General features: G+C 38.8%; 1 protein-coding gene across 1 annotated transcript in view; it reads right to left on the bottom strand.

Annotated features, from left to right (window-relative positions):
- LOC115895535 (myomesin-1-like) overlaps positions 1 to 18,873 on the bottom strand; it is a 34,578-nt gene extending 15,705 nt beyond the window's left edge. The window contains exons 1-2 of the mRNA XM_030926196.1: positions 18,568 to 18,873; positions 13,694 to 14,011 (exon numbers count right to left, since the gene is read on the bottom strand). Of these exons, the coding sequence (XP_030782056.1) occupies positions 13,694 to 13,983 (290 nt within the window). The 5' untranslated portion in view covers positions 13,984 to 14,011; positions 18,568 to 18,873. The remainder of the gene's footprint in view (positions 1 to 13,693; positions 14,012 to 18,567) is intronic.
- Positions 18,874 to 19,196: the final 323 nt, after the last annotated feature.

Raw genomic sequence — 19,196 nt, 5'->3', positions numbered from 1 at the left:
GCACTTTGGGAGGCCAAGGTGGGTGCATCACTTGAGGTCAGGAGTTTGAGACCAGCCTGTCTAACATTGTGCAACGCTGTCTCTACTAAAAATACAAAAATTAGCTGGGTGTGGTGGTGCACTCCTGTAATCCCAGCCACTCAGGAGGTTGAGGCAGGAGAATCACTTGAACCTGGGAGGCAGCGGTTGCAATGAGCCAAGATCATGCCACTGCACTCCAGCCCTGGTGACAGAGTGAGACTCCGACTCAAAAAAAGAAAAAAAGAAAAAGATTAAAGGTAATTTAATTGTAATTTAAACCCACATAAAAAAAATGGAGAACACCAGAAAGTAAATAATTGGGTAAATACAAAAGACAGTGTGTGTACATACACGCATACACTCATGTGTATGCACATATGTGTATATAAGTTTATACATACATATGTATAGAAATTTATATGTATATAAGCTTATACGCATATATGTATGTAAATTTTTACACATATATATTCTATTAAATTCTACAGAGTCTTGGTCTGTCACCCAGGCTGGAGTGCAATGACGTGATCATAACTCCATAACCTCGACCTCCTGGGCTCAAGCCATCCTCCCACATCAGCCTCCCAAGTAGTTGGGACTACAGGCACACATCACCATGCCCAGCTAATTTCTGTATTTTTTGTAGAAATGGGATTTCACCATGCTGCCCAGCTGGTCTCAAACTCTTGAGCTCGAGCCTCTGAAAGTGCTGAAATTACACATGTGAGCCACTGCAACTGGCCTTCTCTTAAATTCTTTAAAAGACATAATATTGTAGAAAATAATATTGCATTGCGTTGTTGGGTTTACAACATTCATAGTTGTAATATACTTGACAATAGTGCAAAGGAGGGAAAAGGAAATGAAGCTATATTAGAGGAAAGTTTCTATGTTTACTGGTATTCAGTGAGTATATATTATCTGAAGTAGATAGAGATAAGTTAGCATGTGTATTGCAATTCCTAAAGCAATCCCTAGGAAAATAGCTCAAAGAATATAGTCAAGAAACAAAAGAATTAAAACGATACACTAAAAAGTTTCATTTAATACAAAATAAGGCAATAAAGAAGTAATTAAAGAGATATGAGATACACTAAAAAAAGTGGCAGACATAAATACAGCCATATCAGTAATTTTATTAAATGTAAATGGAATAAAAAACTCCAAGGAACAGGCAGAAGTTGTCAGACTGAATGGAAAAAAAAAGATTCCACTAATTCACTTATATGCTGCTACAGGAGACACACCCTAAAGACACATTTGTTAAAGTAAAAGGATAAAAAAGATATACCATGCAAATGGTAAGCTATGTTAATATAAAACATAATATGCTTTACATCAAGAAATATTATTAGAAACAAAGAGGAATATTTCATAATGATAAAATGGTCAATTCCTCAGAAAAACATAATAATTGTAAATGTATATACACCTAACAACAGATCCCCAAAATACATAAAGCAAAAATGACAGAATTAAAAGAAATATGAAACCGAAAAATAATAGTTGGAGACTTCAATGTTCCACTCGCAATAACTGATAGAATAACTAGATTTAAAACATCATCAGGAACATAGAATACTTGCAAAACACTATCAATCACCTTGATGTGACTGATCTTTCTTGAGTACTTTACCCAAGGACAATAGAATACTTATTGTTTTCAACATTCTCAAGGAAGGTTCTTATGGTAGTTCACAAAACAATCTAAATCAATTTAAAAGAACTAGAATCATGGAAAATATATCCCCAGATAACAGAAGAATTAAACAAGAATCTACAATAGAAAAAAATTTAGAAAATCCTCAAATATAAGGAAATTAACAACATACTTTTAAATAACCTATTGGTCAAAAATAAATCACAAAGGAAATTAGAAAATACTTCAAACTATATAAAAACAAAAACATAACTTATTAAAATATATGGGATATAGCTAAAGCAGTACTTAGAGGGACATATATAGCTTTTAAGTGTTTGTATTAGAAAAGAAGGTCTCAAACTAATAATCTAAGCTTCCATCATAAGAAGCTAGAAAAAGATAAAACTAAACACAAAACAAGCAGAAGGGCAATATAATGAAGATTAGAGGGGAAATAAAAAGAAAACAGAGAAACAATAAAATTAATGAAACAAAAGTTGGTTCTTTGAAAAGATCATGACAATTAGTAAGGCTTTTGCTAAATTGACTACAAATAATAGAAGACACAAATTATTAAAATCAAGAATGAAAGAAGAGACATCACTAACAACCTTATAGGAATTAAGAGGCTCACAAAGAAATAATGTAGATGCCTTTATGCCAACAAATTAGACAACTTAGACAAAATAGGAAAATTCCTATAAAGACTCAAATTACCAAAACTAACTCAAGAACAAATTTAAAAATCTGAGGAGATCAAGAACAAGTAAAGAACTCAAACTGGTAATTTAAAGTTTTCCTACAATGAAAAGTCTATGCCCAAATAGCTTCACTAATGAATTCTATCAAATACTTAAAGAAATAATACCAATCATTTATCTTTTTTTTTTCCAAAAATAGAGAAGGGAACACTTTCCAACTCATTCTATAAGGTCAGTATTACATGATATCAATGCCAAACAAAGACATTATAATAAAAGAAACTACAGACCAATATCCATCATGAATATAGATGCAAAAATCCTTCAAAAATATTAAGAAATGGAATCCAGCAATATATACAACCAAATGAAGATCATCCCAGAAATGCAAGGTTAATTTAACATATGAAAATCAATCAGTGTAATATACCATATTAATAGAATAAAAAACAAAAACCATATTATCATCTCAACAGATGCAGAAAAAGCATTTGACAAAAGTCAGCATTCTTATTAATAACTCTCAGTAGAATAGAAATAGAAGGGAACTTCCTTAACCTGATAAAGGACATCTATGAAAAATCTACACCTGATGTCATACTTCACGGTAGAAACAAAATGCTTTCCTCTTAAGACTGAAACAAGGCAATGATCTGCTCTTACCACTTTTATTCAACATTGTACTGGAGGTTCTAGTCAGGGTAATGAATTTTTTAAAAATTGAAAAGATGTAAATCCACCTTTTGTTACAGATATAATCCCTATGTGTAGAAAATCCTAAAAAATACACACACAAAAATTGCTAGTACTAATAAATAAGTTAAACAAGGATATAAAATCAAAACACAAAAATCAATTATATTTCCATATACTAGCAATGAATAATCCAAAAATTAAATTAAGACACCTCCGTTCACAATAGCGTCTAAGAGAATAAGATATTAAGGAATAACTTTAACATAAAGAAGTATAACACTTGTACACTGACAATTACAAAACATTATTATGATAAGTGAAAGAACAACTAAATAAGTAAGTATTCCATGTTCATGGAATGGAAAACTCAACATTATTAAAATGACACACTTTTTCAAAATTGATCTACAGATTCAACATGATCCTAATCAAAATCCCAGTAGACTTTGTTCTTTGTAGAAATTGACAAGATGATTCTAAAATTTATATGGAAATAGGAAGGAACTACATAGGCAAACAATATTGTAAAAGAAGAACTAAGAGGACTTACATCCACCAGTTTCAAACTTTTTATAAAACAGTATGGTACTGGTATAAGAACAAGCATATAGATTAATGGAACAGAATTGATAGTCCAGAAATAAACCTCTACATTTATGGTCAATTGATTTTTGATAAAGGTATCAAGAAATTTAATAGGGGAAGAGATAACCATTTTAACAAACGGTGCTGGGGCAATCAGTTGTACTGTACACCCATATGTGAAAGGATGAATTTAGAGCTTTACTCAATATTATACACAAAAAGTTACTTCAAAATGCATCACAGTTCTAAATATTAAGTGCTGAAATGATAATACTCTTAGAAGAAAAGATCAGAGAAACTCCCTAAGGTGTTGACTTAGTCAAAGAGTTCTTAGATATAATACCAAAAGCATGATTTGAAAAGAACAAAATTGTTGAACTGAGCTTCATCAAAATTAAAAACTTCTGGTCTTGGAAAGACACTGTGGTAAAGAGAAGGAAAAGACAAGGTACAGAATGTGAGAAAATATTTGCAAACGTATCTAATAAAGGACTTGTATCCAAACCATTTAAATAATTATGACAACTCAATAAGAAAAAAATCCAATTAGAAAATGGGCAAAAGATTTGAATAGGCATTTCACCAAAGAAGATACAGAAATGGCTACTAAATGCAAAAAGATGGTTAACAAAATTGGTCATTAAGCAAATGCAAATCAAAACCACATTACACACAAACCTCTATGACACATACATTATAATGGCTGTAATAAATAAGACAGAAAATAATAAATGTTGGCATGGATGTGGATAAACTAGAATCTCCATATATTTTTGTGGGAATGTAAAACAGTACAACAACTTTGGAAAACCACTGGGTAGTTGCTTATAGAGTTAAATGTAAACTTAGCATACAACCCAGCTGATATTTCAGAAAGTGCATGAGAAAGTTTATTTCAAACATTATTGAATAATCTCCTTGTTCAATCGTTCACAATATATATATAACATGTTATATGTTATAATACAGGTTTATTAACATTCTGTAGCAATTTCATTTATTCGACAAAAAAACTTACTGAGTATCTACTGTGTGTAAAATACTGTGTTTGGCACTGGGGTAGGAGTAGGATACAAAGATAAATGTAAAACCCTTGTATTCTGAGAGCTTTATGTCTAGTAAGGGAGTAAATATAGGATGTCAATCAAGGAAGAAAGGATGGAAGAACACAAAGAAGGAAGGCCAGTAACCACAAAAGTCAGTGCAAACAAAATGTGAATTCACACACTCGAGAGCGAGTTTCTGTCTAGAGTTATCAGGGAATCCTTTGTGGAAGAGCTGGACATTGAAAGATGGGTAGGACATCCCAGGATGAAAAGCTCTGTTTTTAATGCTGACTTATCTATGTGTTATCATTAGGCTTTACTGAGTGGCCACAAAAGAGCTGAATTCATTTTTTCTATTCCAACAATGTTCCTTTAAAAACTTCATCTTTACATACATTTACAGCTCAGTACTGTTCACATATATGCAAAATGATCAGTCATTTACTGGAAGAGAGAAAGAGGCCATGTTTTTAAACTGTGGGTCAGCTTTTTCTGGGCCTCTTCTGGGCTGTCTTTGCTCCAATTAGCTGCTCCTCTCCAGGGCTTCAGCATCTGAATTATGTCTCTCATCTTCAGGACCCAGTGCAGAGTCACTGGGAATTTGCATTCTCTTTTCTACTCTCTACTTTTCTATCAGCCACAATTTCCTCTTTGCAAAACCTGAAAAATGATGCTGTTCTTTGGACTTTTGTGAAAACGTTGTTTTGGATCTACTTTTGATTGACAGCAGTTTGGTTTTGTGCTCCTCCTCCTTTGATACAGGCAATCCCGGTGGCCTAACACCTACTGATTCTTCATTCTCCTGTTTCCCAATCTTGACACACACGGAGGTTTCAGAAGAACATCAAAGTTCGTGGACAAGTAGGAAGCTGAAAAGAGTCCTCTTTTGGCTAATAGGCTTTTCAGGAAACGTTTCTTATGGTACAAACATGAATTTAGTCAGATCGACATGATCCTTGAAATTTACCGACAGGTAGCGTCATAATAAATACTATGAAGTCAAAATAAATAACCTTCCCTTCAATTTTAAATTTTTTTGCATTATTTATCTTACACTAATCTCTTCTCTTCATTTTACTCTTAGCCATAGAAATATCTCACTTTTAGCTTTTTTTAAATTAAAAAAACTATTTAAATAGGAATATAACTACAATTTTTTTCATTCAATTTATTGCTTTATTTTTTCCATGATTTAAATTTCCATTGCTATTTTTACTCACTTTTTCGGTAACTTTCCACAGTTAGTGTATAGCCACGATATAAAAACAAATGTCCTGGGAATGCAGAATATTCATTTGTTCCAGAAAAGGTGAATGTGTAAAACTCTGAGAGAATTAAATATCTTATGGTTCTTATCTATATACATCCTTCAGTTTTTATTCACTTCTGACTATTCCATAAGTGAATTTAATCAGACTAGATTATGGTTTTTAAGCAGGAGTAAAAGAGTTTACCTCATATTTCCTAGACATTATAGTATAAAGACACTTGACAATAGTATCAGGAGATGCCTTATGAAGTGTAAAGTTGTTTCTTTGTGAACTGAGGTGTGTCCAGGGTTTGTCAAAGTGGGTCTTATTCACTTATTTATAATGCAGCCCAAACGCCAACATCCCACTCTACTTTGGGATGGTCACTGGGGTTGACTAGACACTGCATAAAAGTTACCTTATTCTTGCTTTCCTGTTTCATCTAAAAGATGGCTGTGGGAAATCAAGCCTGTTGCAAGGGCACCCTTGGGCTTCCAGAGTCCAGAGATCTCTCTGTGGAAGTTCAGCTACACCCCATTACCTGGCCAGTGCCGATACTGTGGAGGTCAAGGCCCTGCAGGGACAGAGCGAATGTTTCACCTCCGAGCCCAGAGAGGTAGCGGCTTTGCCCTTCCTCCTCCTCTGGCTGACTCATTCTACTCCACTCTAGAAAAGGACATGCCTTCCTTCTCACAGCATGATTCACCTGCCTAGGGAAGATGATGCCATTCTGAGTGTATCTGGTGCCATCTCAACTTGATTTAGGCTGCATGAGAGCCTGACAAAAGAGTCAAGCACAGGAGGCAAAGAAGGAACCATGTCTTTCTGGGCCCCACTCTACATATCTATGAAAGGAAGGGCTTATATTATATGAACTTTTGGTCCTTTCTTGCTTTAACATTCCACAGTTCTATGGATCTATAAATTGCCAATTATGGGAACCTGTTGTTACCAGCAGTGAGAATCCTAGCTCTCTCTCCCTGTGTTTACAGCTGAGGAAGCTGGAGCAGGAGGCTGGTACATAGAGAGGACCACTCTCCTTGGATTTAGGGTTGGTCTTTGGGATTCAGAACATAATGCAACAGGCCGGGTGCGGTGGCACACACCTGAAATCCCAGCACTTTGGGATGCCGAGGTGGGCGGATTGCCCGAGCTTGGGAGTTTGAGACCAGCCTGAGCAGCATGGTGAAACCCCATCTCTACAAAAAATACAAAAATTAACTAGGCATGGTGGCTGGCGTGTGCCTGTAGTTCCAGCTACTTGCAGGCTGAGAGGACTGCGCCAAGAGGATCCGCCTGAGCCCAGGAGGTGGAGGTTGCAGTGAGCTGAGATCGCACCACTGCACTCCAGCCTGGGCAACAGAGCAAGATCCCATCTATTAAAAAATAAAAACAACATAATGCAACAGCCTTTTGAACAAAGTAACTCTGGCTTTTCTACTTTCACAGCTATTTCCCTCTGAACTTCTACCATATAGGAGATAATGTGGCTCATCATTTTGTTGGTATTTAAATACTGGAAGACAAACCCTAGAATATTGTATTGATTTTTGTTACCCATGAACTATGATGTTTTTTTCTTATATATAATAATTAAAATTTTATTTAGAGAAGAAGAAATAAAATCATTTCTAAAGGAAAAAAGTAAAACCTTGATATATCAGCAACAATAGGGACAAGGTTTCACTATGTTGCCCAGGCTGGTCTCAAACTCCTGGGCTCCAGCAATCCTCCTGCCTTGGCCTCCTTGAGTGTTGGGATTACAGGCATAAGCCACTGTGCCCAGACTATCAGCAGCTTCCTAAGCGAATGTCATTTCTAGTAACAGTCAATTGGTTCAATATTTTTTGTTATTCATATTCAGCCACTTCAGTCTCCAGATGGATTTGAGTCTCCATACAACTATAGTTATTTCAAGGTGCTTTTCCTATTAAATACCAGAAAAACACTAACAAAAGAATAAGGCATTTCTTAGACATGACATGGATGGAATCTGGGAAAATGGGGAACAAGTAAATGGTTTTACTATCATCATACCACCTAAAGAGAGTCTCAGAAGATTTGTTACATGCACAAAATCTCCACAGATCATTTCACAGCCTCAAAACTCCCTGGCTAAGGGCGCTGAGGAGCTCTGAGAGAAATCTGAAGGAATTCAGAACTCAGCCATAACCAGTAGATCCTCACATCTGGAACCTGCTCACACATCCCCTCTTCTGCACATCTGGCCCTGGCTGGACCACAGCATTAGCCTCCTAACAAGGGAACTTGCTTCTGCAACAGCCATAGTGATGCCATTACCGCTGAGTCAGAGCATGTCGCTATCCTGCTCAAAACTGTCATGGATTCCTTCTTTAACTCAGAATATCGACTCCCTCCGACGGCCCACAGGCCCTCCATGATCAGTCCTGCCCCACCCATCACCTTTCTGACATCCTCTCCGCCTGCACTATCCATCACTCCCCCATTCCCTCTCATGGGCCTCGATGCTGTTCTGTGCTGTAAGGCCTTGCAGTGGCTGTCCCTGACGCCTGGTGCATTTTCCCCAGATAACCTCATGGCTAACACTCTGAGCTACTTCATGTCTTTGCTCAGATATCACCTTCTCACAAGGTGAGACTGCCCTCTTGAAAATTCTAACCTGTACTTCTGGCCCACATCCCTGATCTCTCTTACCCTGCTCTGTTTCTTATTGTTTCTACAACATGTATTACCTTCTGGTATAAAATATAATTCTACTTAATAGGACAGAATTCAATATAATGTGCTCAGTAATTTATCCCAAGCACCTACAGCAGTGCTTAGCGCTCAGTAAATATTTATTGAATAAATGACTCGGAGTGCCTAAACCTCACGGAGTGTTCCCCCTGTGCCAACCACCACACTCAACATCTTACATGATTATCTCTTTTCGACTTCACAACACGAGGGACAGTCATTTTCCTCATTTTACAGAAATAGATATGTAGAAAATGACATGAATCTGCAGCTCAGAGCTGAGGTTAGGACACAAAAGTGTCCACAAGGCCGATTTCTTTGGTAACACATTTTGAAAGGATATTGGGGTAGGAGATGGAACAAGCTTTCAAGTTCTCTGCACTCTCTGCTGTGTTTAGTGCTCTCTATTTTTAGCATTGGTATCTTCTGTCTGAATTATAACTGCTTTGAATGTTAGCATGGTCTTCACCAACTCTAGGAGTTTCAAGAGGTTATAATCTGGGTGACACGTTGGGGGTGGTTGATCAATGTGACATAGGGGTAGGTGAGGGGCATGGTTTAAAGTTAGGGTGTCCAGGGAAAGTCACTCAAGCCTCAGTGTTTTTTATCCCCAAACTGCTGTCTCTGAGACTCCTTTGAAAAGATCTATGTCTGATTCTAAATGGTGGGTTAAAGTGTCTGTAAGGTTCCAGGCTTGGCAATCATGGACACTCCTTGGGTTTTCTTTGTTAGAATTTGTGTCCTTCCATCTCCTGTACCCTGCTCTAAATCTTGGTTATTTTGGTGCTCAATAGCTTCTCTACAAGAAGGCTAAATCAAAGGAAGCACAATGCAAAACTACATATTGATGCTTCAAGGAAAACCCAGTGGTGTATGATCAAGGGGAGTTGCTGACCGTAACTGGCATGATGTGCCCGTGGAAAGGGTGGGGACTTGGGTACGACGAGGGTTCAAATAACTATTCTGCTACTTCCTAGTGTAATGAAGAAAAGTCATTTAATCTCCTTGGTTTCCAATTTTCTCATGTATAAAATGAGGATAAAAATTTCTACTGTTCAAGGCTGTTCTAAAGACTCGGTGGTATAGAGAATGCAATGCTGAATTATGCCATATAGGCTGAATTTTAATCTGTTTAGAATAAATGTCTACTGTTACCATGGAAGGTTGAGGAACAACTCTAAATCTTCCCATAACCTGAGAAACCTGCTGTGCTGTTCTCTGGTGTTTGTAAGCTATTCATTCTTGTAAGTCATTCATTCTACTTACAAGAATAAGAAAACATTCTTTATAAATTATTTTCATCTTAATGTATGATCCAGCTTACTTGCAAGAATGGAAGGTCCCTGCTTTCCATAATCCCACCTTTTCTGTAAACATCTGCCTTATTTCATCCTAAGTCCTTATAACATTGGCATTAGGAAAGAGGTCCTCAGGTCATACACTAGACTCTCTGTTATTCATTTTTAGACTTTCTAGAGCAATGGTTCTGACCTTTGGTGAGTCACAGAGCTCCCTGAAAATCCGAAGAAAGCTACAGTCCCTCTCTCCAGAAAAGTTCTCATCTGTGCATAATTTTGCATAAAATTTCAGATCATCCAAGACTCTACTGAAACCGTTCATGGACAGAGGTTAAGAACCCTTGCCTAATGGTTGCAAAGTGGTCATGAGTAACACTGCTCCTTTAATCCTGATGATATTTTGTTGATTAGCATGAAACAGTAGTAATCTTGTCATTTTAAGAGTTTTTGTTTTCCTAAATTATTTTCTTTATTTTTCCCACTGTGACCAAGAACAAAGGCATTTAGAGTAAGCCGTCCAGAATTTACTTTATAATCCGTGGCTCAGAATACAATTGGTAACTGATCTGTACTGCAAGCGCACTGACACTAAACTAGTCATTGTTCCTAAGACTCACTAAGGTCAGCCAAGCCCTGAGCACAAGTAACTCTCCATAGTTTCCACTTTAACCCTGGACATCTAACTACAAAGCAGAGCTAAAAATAGACCAAGACGAGCACTTACACTCCACAGAGGTGCATTTCCAACCCCAGGGGTTTTAATCAACAACACTGTTCACAATCCAAAGAGAATGCTTTCATTTAGCAGGAAAAAGTTGCTTCATTTTGAGCAAGTTAAAAATATAACCTAAAGGAATTATGAAGACTTTGAAGTGTTCAAAAAGTTGCACTATTATCTGCACCTGTGTTCAAGGTCTAAAAAAAGCAAGACTAAAATACCTTCAGGATTGAGTTGGCTTTCTTTGTCTTTCACATCGAATTATTCAAAGGAAAACATATTGGCATTTTCCCCCTCTTGTTTCTAGGTCAGCATGCTTCTACCAAAAAGTTTAAGTTGTTCAAACACAGCAAGCCATAATAAATACCTACCTACAAAAATATATACACAGTAGGAAGGAAAAAGTAATGAGTTTGAACATAGAAAAATAATTACAGCTCCATTTCCTAGAGAAAGTTTATTGTCTAAGGCTCTTTATGGCCAAAATGGCTAAGTCTCCTGAGGATTATATAGAGCAAATGTTTTCATAATAAAATTTGCTCAAAGGTTTAATTACTAATGATATATCAGATTATGAATAAATATAAATATTGCATATGTGGCCAAAAGGATTTGTATACAATTAAAATAATTTTAATATAAAATTTTGCAATAGAGTTGAGAAAATAAAGATCCTTTAAAAATACAAATTCATAAAACTCTAGATTCTACAGCGCTGGGGAAATGAAATAAGTACACAAGTAGTTACCTTGACAACTGCCTTATAATGAAAATGCCCATCTTCTATAACCCTAGCACAAACAGTCCAGGAAAATAGATATTTAAAATGTAATCTTTCTCTATTACATGTATTTTCCTAAATGAGGTTCTTAAGCACATCTGCAGAACGTTTTTCAGGGAAACAAACTGAGGCTGTCATATACATTTGGTATTAATCCCTCCCAGCTTTTCTTTGGAAGGCAGTTCGTTTGAAGCAAGTGCTAGAAGAAATGAATTCACCTCAGTGACAGTATTTCCATATCTGCAGCCAATGTGTGATCCTTATGAATATCCCATGGCAGAATATGACCTATGAACTTGAGATTGTGAAGTGATCCTGTTCCATTTTAAATGGAATTTCAGAGTGCTGCCATCATACATTCCAGGTAAACCCCAGCAGAATCTGGCTCTGTTTCTGAACCCACCAGAAGCTCCCAGGAGGCCACCATCACTGATAAAATGATAGCTGTAGATCAGGTGCTGCTCAAATCCAAGAGGGATTTAGGAATTTCTGCCTTTGGAAGCATGCGTCACTTCTAGTCAAACTGACCACTCTATTATTTTCTCAATACCTTTTTAGATTCCCAGAGGAAACAGCTTTTCTAGTTGCCCTACCAGATATTTTGTGGACTTAAATTTTGTAAGACTGAAAACTATGTTACGTTTATAGCAAAAAATGCAACCTATGCCAGATACTTTGGAGAAGAGGATTAGAGGCAGAAGGTGGTTATTGACCACATAGCCCAGAAATGTCTATGTTTTGAAGATCAGCAATTTTTTTCTGTGGACCATAGAATTTAGATAAAAGTCACATGTATCTTGCAAGTGTTTTCTTAATCTCCATGAATAGGGGATCATTCTGAATATGAAGAAAATAAAACTTGCCTTGGACTAAGAAAGTAAATATCAGCCCATCATTCATCAGGCTGAAACAGCAGCCACAGATAAGCCAACTGCAAAGTGAGCAGGAAATGACATTTCTCCAGGGACATTGCTGTTGTAAAGTGTCACGGTAACCTCCTTCTTCGAGTGACTATAGACTCACTGAGAAACTCTTCTCTAATATCAAAGACAATCAGTGAGCTTGCTGTGTAAAATTTTATCAGTCAGAGTAAAACATCTCACTCTTGCCTGCAGGATCTTAGTTGCTTCACTGAAGCAGAGAAGCAGCCTCAATTCCCACTTCTGGTGAGAAGTCCCAGATAAGGGGCTTGGGGATGCAACAGTCCATATTTATCTTAACTTTATTGTTTCCAAAGAAATGGCACCCTGGGTTCACTTTGCAGGCCGGACCTGCATCTAAGCTCCACTCTTCCTAGAACCCTAAAATAGCCCTTTTTCCTCTAGTGTTTAGTCTCCTTCATTGCATTGGGTCAATAAACCTAATTTTGTCAGAATACAGGTTGGTTCCTATTCTTCTTTGACTGAAATAGGGCCATGTTTTTATCAAATGGTCAAGCTAAAGAAAATATTTGTGGCATAAATAGTAGTTCCGAATTTAAGTATTTGCTATTAGATATTGAAAAAATATTTAACAGAATACATCTTTGCAGTAGTTCAGTCTCCTGTCACCTGTGAATTTTAAATTCTATATATCAGCTTCTCATCTAGGCAGAAACATTCTGAGTGCGAGGAAACCCGCTGTGAGTACTGAAATGATCTTTTCTGGCCCTGCTGCTGCTAAAGTAACCTGTGGCAAAATTTCCCTGCTCTTAGAAATAGCAAATTGGCAACACGAGCAAGGCTCGCCCGTGAGAACACCAAGCTCTTTGTGAAGCTAAAAGAGACAATAAAGGGAAATAGGTAGGCACGGGTCCCAGGACTCCCAAACAAGGTCTGTCTGCACACTTGGTTGAAATGCTGGGCTGCCGTATTTAAGAAGTAACTGGGAGAGGCTGGGCACGGTGGCTCACGCCTGCAATCCTAGCACTTTGAGAGGCCCAGGCGGGTGGAACACCTGAGGTCAAGGGTTCGAAACCAGCCTGGCCAACATAGCGAAACCCTGTCTCCACTAAAATTACAAAATTAGCAGGGCATGGTGGTGCATGCCTGTAATCCCAGCTACTCAGGAGGCTGGGGCAGGAGAATCGCTTGAACCCAGGAGGCAGCAGAGGTTGCAGTGAACTCCAGCCTGGGCAACAAGAGCGAAACTCTGCCTCAGAAAACCAAGACCAAACCAATACGAAACAAGAAGTAACTGGGAGGGTTACTCAGAGCACACGCCTCTTCCCTGAGGTAGGAAGAGTGCTTCCGACATACCCATGGGAGGAGCCATAATCATAGGCTGAGGCCGCCTTCCGACTGACGTCAGAGCTCAGGGCGTACTGTGAGGCCTGCTGCTGGAAGGAGGAGGCGGACGCCTGGCGGAAGGCCTCGGATTCCTGGCGGTGCGCGGCGGAGGAGCGGCTGCTGTAGGCCGTGGAGCCCTGGGTGTAGATGGCCGAGCGCTTCTTCTCCTGCTGGTAGTGGCTCACGGTGGTGCGGAGGTCCTTGTTGCGGTAGCTGAGATCATAGTGCTGGTGGGACCGCTGATAAAAAGGCAAAGACATCCTGTGCCCCTTGAAGAAACCGGGCCACCTGAAGGAAAACAACGCTTTTTGAGTGTAAGGAACAAGTTCCATAGAACAAGTCATCTAAATCAATGCGTAAAAATCAATACTCTTGGCTGGGTGTCATGGTTCATGCTTGAAATCCCAACGAGGATCTCTTGAGGCCGAGAACTCAAAGTCAACCTGGCCAACACAGTGAGACCCTATCTCTATAAAAAGAAAAAAGAAAAATTTAGCCGGATGTGGTGTGTGTGTCCGTAGTCCCAGCTACTCCGGAGCCTGAGGCAGGAGGATTGCTTGAGCCCAAGACTTCGAGGCTGCAGTGAGCTATGATTGACCCTTGCACTCAGCTTGGGTGACAGAGAAAGACCCTGTCTAAAAAAATAAAATAAAAATTAATATTCTTACCTTTTCCAAAGAGGAAACCAAAAAGGGTATGAAGTTTAGCATAACTGGATATTCAAAAAACTCTCCACTTCATAGCCCAGCTGGGCTTGTCCTGTCATTGTACCTTTTTAAAAAAGATTATATCTAGGAGGTTTTCCTAGAAAAACAAAGTTTTTCTAACCTGGTATTGTGCTTTTTCCTCAGACTCTCTATAATACATATTTCTAATTTTCTGCCATTTCATTCTTCATTTGGGACTTCATCTGGGAGAATGTGGAAGGATAGAGTCATGTGGTATTCATTCAACAAATAGTTAGCAGCACCTACTGTGTGCCTGGCACCATCCAGCCCATCAAATCCAGTAGTGAGGCTGGGAGTGGTGACTCATGCCTGTAACCCCAGCACTTTGGGAGGCTGAGGCAGGCGGATCACTTGAGGTCAGGAGTTGAAGACCAGCCTGGCCAACATGGCGAAACTCCGTCTCTACTAAAAATACAAAAATTAGCCTGGCATGGTGGTGGGCACCTGTAGTCCCAGCTACTCCAGTGGTTGAGGCAGGAGAATCACTTGAACTCAGAGGCAGAGTTTGGAGTGAGCCGAGGTTGCGCCACTGCACTCCATAATGGACGACAGAGCAAGACTCTGTCTCAAAACAAAACAATACAGTGGTAAACAAAACAGACAAAATACCTGCTCTAATCACGTTGTTCAGAACCATACAGTCTACTGCAGGAGAAAGACAATAGAGAAAACAAGTCAAGTATGAGATAGGTTAATGTGCCAAGAACCAGAGAAAAACAACGCAGGTAAGAGGGATGGATGCAATTCTCAACAGCCTCAGCAGGGATAGCTTCCCTAGAATGTACATCTGAGCATGAGACTTTCTGGGGAAGAGTATTCCAGAAGGAAGACCAGAGCAAAGGCACTGAGGAATGAACATGACTATCGTGCTCCAGGAACCGCTGATTGGCAGGGGTTCTGGGGTGGGAGAGGTATAGGAGATGATGTCAGAGAGGTGAGCTGTGAGCATGGGGGATGGGCTGGTAGTGTAGGGTCATTTAGGTAGCAGTAAGGACTTCAGCTAATACTGTGAAAGGGCTGAGAAGCCATTGGAAGACTCTGAGCTGAGACTCATTCTTGCCGACGTCTGAAGATGGACTATGGAGAGAAGAGAGTGAAAGCCAGGAGACTTATGAAAGGGCTGAGTTGTATCCTCTCAACATTCCTAGGTTGAAGCCCTAACCTCCAATACCTCAAAATGTGACCATATTTGGAGATAGGGTCCTTAAAGAGGAAGTTAAGTTAAAATTAGGCCATGAGGATGGGCCCTAATCCTATATGATGGTGTCTCTATAGGAAAGGAAAACCAAGACCCAAATATGTATGTAACAGAGGGAAGGCCATGTGGAGACACAGGGAGAAGACAGCCATCCATGACCTGAGAATAGACCTGAGAAGAAACCAACCCAGCTGACACCATCTTGGACTTCAGCATCCAGAGTTGTAAGGTAATAAATTCTGTTGTTTAAGCCACCCAGTCCATGGCACTTTGCTATGATAGCCCTGGCAAAAGAATACAAAGTCCACTGCAATTGTCCAGGCTAGAGGTGACAGGGGTAGCAGTGAAAGTGTGAGAGGTGGTCAAGCTCTGCACAGGTTTTGAAGTTAGAACCAATGGCATTTGCTGAAAGTTGTGAATTAGGATGTGAAAGAAAGAGATGACTCCAAGGTTGAGCAATTGAAAGACAAGTTGCTATTAACTGAGATGGGGAGGAATGTGGGAAAGTGTCAATTTGGGGTGGAAAAACAGGAGATTGATTTTAATGCTCTACATCTGAGATGCCTGTTAGCCCTCCCAGAGGAGACATTTTAAGTGGGAAGTTGGATACGTGACTCTGAAGTGCAGGGGAGAAGTCCAGGATGCAGATTTACATTTGGGAGTCAACAGCATACAGGTGGTATCAAAAGCCAAGAAAACAGATGAGCACCATTATACACGGAAAAGAAAGTCCTAGAAGAAAACAGGTGAGAACCATTATACATGGAAAAGAAAGTCCTAAAAGAAAACAGGTGAGAACCATTATACACGGAAAAGAAAATTATAGGCACGGTGGCTCATGCCTGTAATCCAGCACTTTGAGAGGCCAAGGCAGGAGGATTTCCTGAGCCCAGAAGTTTGAGACCAGCTTGGGCAACATGGTGAGACCTTGTCTCTATTATAAAAATCTAAAATAAAATAAAATAAATAAAATAAAGTCCTAGAACTGAACCCTGGAGTATGCTAATCTTATATATAAGCTCTCTCAAATCTCACAAACACTTCAAGCAAAGGTATAGTCTCAAAGCAGAAAAAAAAAAACAACAAAAAACAAAAAAACTGTTTGCTCCATAAGGAACATACAGGCTTCTAGTCTCCCTACATAAAGAGGTAAGAGAGTCGATTCCCAGGGTGGCAGCTGGCATTGTGAACCTGAGCTAACAGTTCTACTGAAAGTCAAAGGTGGTATGTTTGTTTAGCATAGGGTGGGGAGACATCACATTGCCTTAGCATTCTTGAATAGTCTATCCACTGAAGCAGGCCTATCAACCATGTTGACAACCCTGGATGAAGTAATAGTTTTATAAAAGCTCCACCCCCAAGTGTTTTAATGCTGTAGAATTAGTTTTAAAGTGATCTGTTTTCTCCAAATGTCGTTTTTAAAAAAATTCAAAATGAAGAACGAATCCTTCTAAACTCAGCATATTCTTTGTCAAGTTTAACACTACTTTTTATTTAAACTATTTTAAAAGTCAGCATGTATTCCCTAGAGAAGAAAATCGAGCAAACTTCACTCCAGAAATATTTATCTTAGGGCTCATGGAAGATATCAATCTACGTGGCATTTCCTAAGAGAAAAAAATAGCTACTAGCAAGCAACTTTGCTTCAACCCTTAAATAGATGGCTATTTTCTGTCACAAAATATAGAGAATAATTACCATGTATAATTAATAACTACTAGATGAATTTTGATAAAACAAAGGGGTTAGAAAATGTTAATACAGAATTATATTAGGCAGTTATAAAGATATTAGAGAAGTTTCTGTTATGATACTACATTGTAACATGGCACATGCTATTTGAATGATTTTCAAATAAATAATAAAGAACCTTGTTATGTTATAAACTAAATTCACTCCCCAGATGATTTGAAATGCTGTTATTTTCACAAAATAAAATCTTTAAATATCTTGCCCCAATACTATTTTTTACTGTTTCATTTCTCCCAAATACATTTATTTTTAATACTACTTAATATACCTCTCACATAGATAGTAGGTTACAAGTAAACAGGGTTTGACTTGAAGTCCTCACTGCTGTTGTCACAGCCCTGTCCTCTGGAACAAAGGTACAACCACCTCCTCTTCATCAAGTAAGCCTTTGAAGTTAACTAAAGCCAGGATTAGCCCCAACACATGACAGCTGGAGAAGGTTGGGAGGAAAGATGGTTTTAGTGACTTTTGTTTCTTTAAGACCTAAATTTTCTTTCTGATAATAATTTGAGAATTTGGGAAGAAATACAAATTCCGTAGCTGTAATTTATGATACCTTTGTGCAGTCATTAGAGGGCAAAAGCGGATGAAAACGATTCCCAGAAAAATCGCTATGTGGGGCTCTATGTTGCCTCTGAAATATGACTTAAGCATTTTGAGGCCATACCATTGTGCACGCTCACATTGACCCACATTGCATTGTCACAGCAAGATCCCTGAATTATAAACTAGTGACTTCAGAGTTAATTTTCCTTCTTTCGGTCTAATTTGTAACCAGGGAGCATTGTATGGCACACACAGGATTGAAAATACAGGGCCTCCTGTCTCTCATCCATTTCAGATTTCAACCAAACCGTACTTGGAAGGAGCATTAAACACACACTTGCAGTTCAATCCGAGGCAAATATGACCTCCTTACAGTTCCAGGAACAGCAGCTTAATTTCAAAAGAATACAGTGATGTGAGAGAAGAGCTGTGCCAGCCCAACTGGCACCCGGCTGTTCTGGTTTCCCTCCCTGGAGCTTTACTTTCCTATTTCTCTGTTATTCTGACATCTCTTTGAGAAAACTGCTGAGTTCAGAAGACAGAAAGAAAGCACTTACACTGCAGTGCTGCTAAGCTCATAAACTATCCAGTGCATTCTTCTGCTTCAGTGTCACACTTACCAGTTTCCAAAGGAGTAACGGTGGTGGAAATGTTCCGATGAGGCCGAGGAGCTGGATGAGACAATGAAAACTCCGCCTAGGTTGAATCCAAGAAAACGTTAAGAGGCAGGGCTAAAGACAGGACCCTGGAGGCCAGTTCAAAAATAATGCATGTGGTCAGGCAGTCGAATGTCAGGCCACACAACCAGCCTTTTATGGCCAAGAAAGCAGTTAAATATAGCAGCAGATGGGGAGGGTAGTCCCAAACCAGGAGGAGGAGAGGGGCACGGGCAGGTAGCTGCCTCAGTAATATAATTGCATAATGCCGGTCAGTGGGTCTGGCCCAATTAAACAAAATACAGGATTTTTATTTGGCAACAAGAGCTATTTTCAATGTCACTTTATCATTAGATAATGTAAAAGTGTAATGGAAAGAGTGGTTTGTGTTAACAGCTAAAAATAGGTGTAGTAATATGATTCTCAAAATGGACTTCATGGAATTTTAATGCCAAGATATGGTTCTGGGCATGCTGTTAATAACACACGTACAGTACATTTAAAAGATACAAAGTGAAAAAAGAACTTGAAGCTAACTAAAGGCAAAACAAGGAAGAAATGGGTTACACGTGGCGGCAATTTTTACCTGACAT

The sequence above is a fragment of the Rhinopithecus roxellana genome, chromosome 21, assembly GCF_007565055.1.
Source record: "Rhinopithecus roxellana isolate Shanxi Qingling chromosome 21, ASM756505v1, whole genome shotgun sequence".
Taxonomy (NCBI): Eukaryota; Metazoa; Chordata; class Mammalia; order Primates; family Cercopithecidae; genus Rhinopithecus; species Rhinopithecus roxellana.
The sequence above is the reverse complement of the archived record's forward strand: the minus strand, read 5'-3'. Positions and strand labels throughout refer to the sequence as shown.